General features: G+C 38.7%; 1 protein-coding gene across 1 annotated transcript; it reads left to right on the forward strand.

The window, feature by feature from the left end:
• Positions 1-336: 336 nt before the first annotated feature.
• LOC104245199 (protein transport protein SEC23 E-like) lies at positions 337-7,641 on the forward strand. Its single transcript, XM_009800767.2, has 12 exons — positions 337-1,362; positions 1,445-1,618; positions 2,125-2,286; positions 2,670-2,812; positions 3,899-3,974; positions 4,133-4,305; positions 4,508-4,589; positions 5,247-5,324; positions 5,730-5,891; positions 5,996-6,259; positions 6,506-6,610; positions 7,004-7,641. The coding sequence occupies exons 1-12, from the start codon at positions 619-621 to the stop codon at positions 7,151-7,153; spliced, it is 2,313 nt and encodes a 770-aa protein (XP_009799069.1). The 5' UTR covers positions 337-618; the 3' UTR covers positions 7,154-7,641.
• The last annotated feature ends 271 nt before the right edge of the window (positions 7,642-7,912 follow it).

The following is a 7,912-nucleotide window of genomic DNA, read 5'->3' on the forward strand; positions in this document are numbered from 1 at the left end:
TCGAAAGTGCTCATTCTTTTAAATATATTTAGGAGTCGTTTGGTATGCCAACTATATTATTCCGAGATTATTATAATTCTTGGACTATTTTGTTCCATTAGAGGTATGATAAAATAATTCCAAGTTTCATGGTATAAGGTATGATATTAAGAATTAAGTCTGTGATTAAATTTATACTGCCAACCAAATACGATATAAATTTAATTTCATATCTTAGCTTACCTTGTCCCGCGTACCAAACGACCCTTGAAGGATTATTTTATTAAAACTATTCCAAACATAAGGATTATTTTACAAATTTTCTCACTCATTGAATAAAAAAATTCCCAAATTCATTCAGATTACCAGAACCAAAGTCCCTGTTTAACCACAACCCACCCGGCCTTGCTTTATTCCATAGCTAAATCTCTTCCTTCTTCACATCGTTCTGTGTTTGACTGAATTTCCTCCTCGTTTTCTCGGTGTGACCCCTCTACCCCTCTCTCTCTCTCTCCTCCTTCCTCCCTTTGGGGTCGCGCCAATTCACACACACACACACAGTTTCTCTTTGTATTTCGTTCCCCAATTCACACACACACAATTTCAAATCGTAAAGGGAAGGTCTTTTGAATCTCATCAATGGCGACAGAGATGGCACAACCAGATGCAGAAGGGATCGACGGAGTTCGAATGACATGGAACGCATGGCCACGAACAAAAGTCGAATCAAGCAAGTGCGTGATCCCAATCGCTACCTCGATCCACTTGATCCGTCCTCATACCGATCTCCCTACGCTCTCTTACCCGCCGCTCAAATGCAAAACTTGTTCCTCAGTTCTCAATCCTTTTGCTCGGGTTGATTTTCAAGCCCTAATTTGGATCTGTCCTTTTTGCTTTCAACGTAACCATTTTCCTCATCATTATTCGGGAATTAATGAAACTAATGTTCCTGCTGAACTTTATCCCCAATTCACCACAATTCAATACACTCTCCCTAACCCGACTCAAAACCCTAACCCGGTAGATTTTTCAATTTCGCCGATTTATTTGTTCGTTTTGGACACGTGTATGCTTGAGGAGGAATTGGAATTTGCGAAATCGGCGTTGAAACGGGCGATCGGGATGTTACCGGATAATGCTATGGTAGGGTTTATATCGTATGGTACGCAGGTCCAGGTGCATGAGCTAGGGTTTTCGGATATGTCGAAGGTTTATGTTTTTCGGGGATCGAAAGAGTTGTCTAAAGATCATGTTTTGGATCAATTGGGCCTTGGAAGTAGTGTTGGTGGAAGACGGGCCGGTCCTGGCCCGATTGGGGCTCCCAGTATTGGTGTTACCAGATTCTTATTGCCTGCCTCGGAGTGTGAATATACCTTGAATTCTGTCCGTTTCAACTTGGCAATTATTTATTTGTCTTTTTATTTTGATGTATATTGACTTGTTTTGGTGCATTGTTATTTTGTAGTTGTTAGATGAATTGAGCACGGATCAATGGCCAGTCCCACAGGGAAATAGAGCGTTACGCTGCACTGGTGTGGCTTTGAGTGTAGCTGCTGGATTGCTTGGAGCTTGTTTGGCTGGTGCTGGTGCTCGGATCGTGGCCTTAGTGGGCGGTCCATGCACAGAGGGACCTGGAGCGGTGAGCCTTTGAGTCTGTTTTCACTCTGTTTTGTGCTTGTCATATCACCAGACTCCCACATTACCCGTCTCCCCAACCCAAAGAAGAAATAGGCTCCCTTTGTTCTTTTTGATAAGTAAGATAATTTTAACCTTATCAAAAAGTGAGGTAATTTTATAAATGAAAACCAGCATCAAGTGATTGCTGGTGTATGGAGACAGTTAGAACCAAAACAAGTGTTCTGACTGACTGCCACTTAAGTGTTCTCCTAAGGCTCATGAAAAGATGCATTCACCCTGTCTTTTGCCTAATTTTTGAGGCTAAAAGGCATAATCTTGAAAACTGTTTTGAGTCCGATTAGAGACCTGCATCGTTATGAGAATGGCACTTAATTGGATCCTTAATGGAGAAAAAACAATTTTTTTTTGTCTCTGTTGCCATTTGTCACCTGGCTAAATTGAATCCTTATTACTGATGAATTTCAATGCCTTTTTCCTATTCTTTGACTTTTCTCCTTGTTTTTGCAGATTGTGTCAAAAGATCTTTCAGAACCTGTTCGTTCTCATAAGGACCTGCACAAGGATGCAGCACCCTTTTTCAAAAAGGCAGTCAATTTCTATGAGGAACTTGCAAAGCAGCTTGTTAGTCAAGGTCACGTCTTGGATGTGTTTGCTTCAGCACTTGATCAGGTTTGTCTCTGTGTTAGCTTTGTCATGGTGACACTTCTGTTATGTGTCATAGAATCTTATAAGTGAAGGTGCTGGCATTTCTCTAGTTACTAATCATGCATTTGATCCTGACATTCATTTACTGTTATGCTGAGTTCTTAAAAGCTGCGACATGTGTATTTTTTTTATTAACTGATTGAACAAATGTTCCAACATTTGAGCATCATACACATGGTGCGACATATTGGGCTGAGCGTAATAAGTTGTATCATGTGTATATTTATTTTGTTTCCTTATTGGTCTGTTATGCACGTAACTTGAGAGGTTAATTGAGACTGATTAATGCTGCTCGTGAATTGGCAATGGATGATGTCATGTTTAGCAATAACAATTTTGTGTTTCAGGTTGGAGTTGCTGAGATGAAAGTAGCTATTGAAAAAACTGGAGGACTAGTTGTTCTAGCTGAAAGTTTTGGTCATTCTGTCTTCAAAGATTCATTCAAGCACATCTTCGAAGATGGTGAACAGTCTCTTGGGCTGTCCTTCAAGTGAGCTTCCTGAGATGTTATTCTATTTTGTCTCATTTGCAAAGGACACTATTTTTGCTATGTTTTCAATATGGCTGTTTTGACCGTGGAAAGATTTCCAACTTTATGGACGGGACTATCATACTTCTAGAGGCCCTAAAGCGAAAATTGTCTATAATATAAGATACATTTGTTTGAAGGTTGTTTTTTGTGTCCAAGCTGTACACCAGCGAGGGGGTTTACATAGATAAAGGAAGAGTGTGGGTTAAAGTTCTCAGCATATGTGAATAAAAAAGAATCTGCCGTGCCTTGTGATAGATGCAGTGCATAGCAAATGAATTCAATGAAGAAATTGATAGTAACTGACAAGTTGTTACTTAGTTGTCAACTTGAAGCTATATATCCAACTTTCTTACCTGTAAATATGTTGTTCCAAGTAAATTCGGCATCAACTTGAAATATCCAGTTGAAATCCTCACACTCTAGTTAATTGATTTAGTTGGGTCTCAAGGGACTTGATGCTCCCAAGGATGTGGCCAAGTGATCAATAAAATGGATTGAGAACCATGAGGTCTCAGGTTAAATCAGGGGAGGCAAAAAATGCTAGGCGATTCTTCTAATCTATCCGATCCTTGGTGGACAGAGTTAGCTGGTACTTGCCCTAGTAGGAGATAGCAGGTACCCTCTCGACTATGGAAGTAGTCGAAGTGCGCGTAAATTACGGTTATCTAAAAGATAAAACGTTAAGGGACTTGAAAGAGTGGTTATACCTTAGAGAGGAAGTTTTGGTGCATGTCTTCTGGTGTGTTCTATTTATAGTTGGCTTCCTTTCTCTTATTGCATTCTCCACTATGATAAAATACTAAACCCTGGAACGCTCTTTTCTCCCCACATCCATCCCCAACACAGATAGGAGATATACCTTGGTAAGTTGGGGAACTTTCATTATGCAAGTGGTTCCCATGAATTCTTACAGAAGAATGTATTTTAATTCATATTATATGCACTTTGAGCAGCATAAATATTGTGTAGGACTCTCTCTCTACCGCGATGGATTCATTTTATCAATGATTTTGTCAATGAATATGATGCATTAAATTGTTTCAGTGGTACATTAGAGATCAACTGCTCTAAGGACATTAAAATTCAGGGGATAATTGGACCATGCACATCTTTAGAGAAGGTTAGTTCAATGAACTTTTGCATATTATCAGTAGTGAGTTATTACCTAATGTTACACAGTTAAGATGTATTCTGAGAGCTTGGTCTCCTGCAAAAGAAAAGTTAACTCTTCCGTTTACAGTTTTGACAGTTGATATTTGATAATTTGGTGCTATGCAGAAAGGACCTGCTGTTTCCAGCACGGTTATTGGTGAGGGGAATACTACTGCTTGGAAGCTGTGCGGTCTCGACAAAAACACTTGCTTGACTGTTTTCTTTGATGTTTCATCTAGTGAGAAATCAGACCCTTCAGGCAATCAAAATCCACAATTGTACATACAGTTTCTCACGAGGTACTTGGATCATAAGGAACATTCGCCTCTATTTCTTTCTTATCATTTAGTATAAAAAGAAATTATTACTGCTGAGATTTTGTTATTATTTGATGGATAGGAGATGTGTACTTTATATCCACTGTTTCTCCTCTTGAACAAGTATATATAGTAGGGCAGAAGAGTTACCATGTAACTATTGTTGGTTTTGATGTAAATGCAGTTATCAGAGCCACGATGGTCAAACAAAACTACGCGTCACGACCATTACGAGAAGATGGGTTGATGCTGCTGTTAGCACTGAGGTGTGCGACTGAAAGTTTAAGCTAGAAATATCATTTTTTGAGAATAACTTCCATTATGGTTCTCTTCTGTATAGCTCCAAACCCGAATGTTTTTTTCCCAAGCATAGAGAGTAATGTTACTTGTGAGTAGTGCTTTGTGTGGCAGTTCTTTTTGTTTACTTGAGATTGCATTTAGGATAGAAAAAGAGTCTGATTACCCTCAATTCCCCTGGGAATATAATGTATTATAAACATGTGAAGCAGGACCACATTATTCATTCTATTTCATGCGAGTTAATTTTCTATTTAAGACATCCTAAATGTTTGGCATTTCTGTAATTTTGATGATTCAATCACCCAACAATCTCAAATTCAGTTGAAAGTCCAATAAAATATTTTCTCCATCGAACTCTTTTTTCCAACAAGAAATTGAGGATAATCTTGTCTATTGTTTAATAATATTTCCATGTAGATATATCTGAAAATTGTTATTTTGATAGATTCTCTGTATTCCTCTCAAAGTCCTCTGAGAAGAGCTTCCTGCAAAGGGTATCTCGACGAAGGAGAATTTTCCTTTTGGGTTTTGCTCTTGCTTCTGAGGAATTCTTTTGTTTGGACTTTGAGGGTACCATATGAGTGTTTGTTAATCTTGACACTGCAATAAATCTATTTTCTCAGGAATTGGTGCAAGGATTTGATCAAGAGGCTGCTGCGGTTGTAATGGCTAGATTGGCTTCTTACAAAATGGAGATGGAGGTATCTTCTCTAGACTATCATTTGTTCTGCACAAAGTTTTACAGTAATCAGAGAGTAACGGCATATATGTGAATGCCTACTTAGTTTCATTATTTTATTTGTTGGCCTTCTCAATTCCTCATGGTAGTCTTGTTATCTTTGGTAAATGGCGAAGCAACAAGTTTAGTTGAGTATGCTTGAAGTAGGGAAGAATTTATCCTTAAAAACATGAATTGTGGTGAAGTATGCGCATTCTTTAGGATTTGCCAATATACGGGTTCTAAAGTTTCTCTGCGCTGAACATACTGGATTCAGTTTTCCTCCATTGCAGGCATTGAAGCATCTGTTTACCATAGCATGCCTGAACTTCATAATATCCCTCTTCTCGTTTCTGTTTTATTGATAAATCTGGCTAACTGATTTCAGGAAGATTTTGATGCCACAAGGTGGCTAGATCGGAATCTCATTCGTCTATGCGCCAAGTTTGGTGACTATCGGAAGGATGACCCCAGCTCTTTCACTTTGAATCCATCTTTTTCATTGTTCCCTCAATTCATGTTTCATTTACGGCGATCCCAGTTCTTACAAGTAATATTCCTCTGGATGTTCTTTCTTTTCTCTGTCACCAACTTAACAAATTGATGTCATGGATGTACAAGTTCTTAATTCTTACTAATGTATGGGTGGCACAGGTGTTCAATAATAGTCCAGATGAGACGGCATATTTCCGCATGTTGCTCAACCGAGAGGGCATAAGCAATGCTGCTGTCATGATTCAGCCAACACTAACGGCATTTCAATTCAATTCACTGCCTGCCCCAGCCTTGCTGGATGTGGCATCGATTGCAGCTGATCGCATTCTCTTGTTGGATGCTTATTTCAGTGTAGTTATTTTCCATGGAATGACAATAGCTCAATGGAGAAACATGGGATACCAAAACCAGCCTGAGCATCAGGTAGGCCTCACGTTTTCTGTCATCCAGTGTTATTATTTTGTTGTCTTATTTGTGGTAGCTTCAGTCTGCCGGTGCTTCATGATGAGATCCTGTGTTTTAGCCTTCTCATGTTAAATGAGGAAAACTAGGACATCTCTTTTTCATTCCTCAAGCATGCAGAATTTGTGCTGAACTAGCATGATGTAGTTTCATAATGTGTTTTTGAAACAAAGATATGTAATCTTTCCTCCTTTCTCCTCTTTTCAGGCATTTGCACAGCTGTTGCAAGTTCCACATGATGAGGCCCAAGCAATCATCCGTGAGAGGTTTCCTGTTCCAAGACTGGTGGTGTGTGATCAACATGGCTCCCAGGTAATGAATGCATTTTTCAATTTAATTTTTGCTGCCTTGTGCGATGTGTAAATGCCCACTTTCCTGTTAAGGAGTAGGATCTACTTTAAGTTCCTCATTAGGAAATGCAAGGATCAGTAACTTCCATCATGTCACTAAGTGATGAAGTAGCATGAATATGAGGTTTTCTCGGCATAGTCTTGTTTGCTCTTTGGAATCCCTATTTTTAAAGAATCTTTTGAAGTGATTCTTACTCTGTATTCTTCTGGTATGAGGTACCATTTCCTGAGAAAGAATTGGACAGCAGGCTGTACCTAAAAAACTGAAAATTTACATTTGTCTTCTTGTGGTTACTGGCTCTTTTTGTTCTTAATTGGAATGTAAATGTGACATCTTTTCACTCATGCTGGACAGGCAAGATTCCTTTTGGCAAAATTGAATCCATCTGCCACGTACAATAATGCAAATGATATGGCAGCTGGATCAGACGTGATCTTTACAGATGATGTGAGTCTTCAAGTGTTCTTTGAGCATCTTCAGCGGCTGGCAGTGCAATCTTCTTGATAAGAGAAGAAAGATGGTTGTTAATGCTGTTCCGATCATGTGAAGATCTTATTGAGTTCGCCTGATGTACCCTGCCAGCTTCTCGTCGAAAGTTCATGATTTTCTTTTCATCATCCATAAGATGAGAGGTCAGACCAAGATATTATTTGGAAACTAGGACTACATATGACATTCTTTCAGGTATTGGGAGGTACTTTTGCTTCCTTTAAAAATAACGGGTAATGCAACTTTTTTGTTGTCTTTAATTATATGAGAAGGGGGTTATGTTTTAAGTCGAATGTCGTGTGCTCCCTCAGGCTGTTGAGTGAGAAGATAATTTATGTCGGGAACTTTTTTGTTAGTCATTACGAGGCAAATAGTTTGTGTCTGCTTTTGTATTGAATTCGTAGTTGTAGTTGATTGGATTAAGGCTTGTAGGTCAGGATGTCTTTGAAGACATTGCTTATTTTGGGCTTAATTTATAATTTAAAGTATCAGATATACATGCATGGACATTTGCCTTCTTTATTTGATGTTACGCAAGTATCAGAGCTGGCCAATGCGCTTGCACGCCCCACTTTATTTGACTGATTTTATAATTAAATTTGGGTTCAACATATACCTATCAAATACGTTGTATTTTTCTAATGGAGAGATTTGACATCTATCGTGTGATGATATTGCTGAAAGCATGTGGCATGTGATAATGTCTAAAATTTATTTGCACCCTACGTAGACATGAACAAATGCAAGATATGTATTTTTCATACACATTTATCT

Source organism: Nicotiana sylvestris, chromosome 5 (assembly GCF_000393655.2).
Source record: "Nicotiana sylvestris chromosome 5, ASM39365v2, whole genome shotgun sequence".
NCBI lineage: Eukaryota > Viridiplantae > Streptophyta > Magnoliopsida > Solanales > Solanaceae > Nicotiana > Nicotiana sylvestris.

Bases quoted from the DNA above. Each gene is read 5' to 3' on its own strand.
- LOC104245199 (XM_009800767.2), top strand. From the start codon at position 619: ATGGCGACAGAGATGGCACAACCAGATGCAGAAGGGATCGACGGAGTT. The intron at 2,813-3,898 runs GTGAGCTTCCTG...AAATTGTTTCAG, and splicing joins TCTCTTGGGCTGTCCTTCAA to TGGTACATTAGAGATCAACT. The intron at 5,325-5,729 runs GTATCTTCTCTA...AACTGATTTCAG, and splicing joins CTTACAAAATGGAGATGGAG to GAAGATTTTGATGCCACAAG.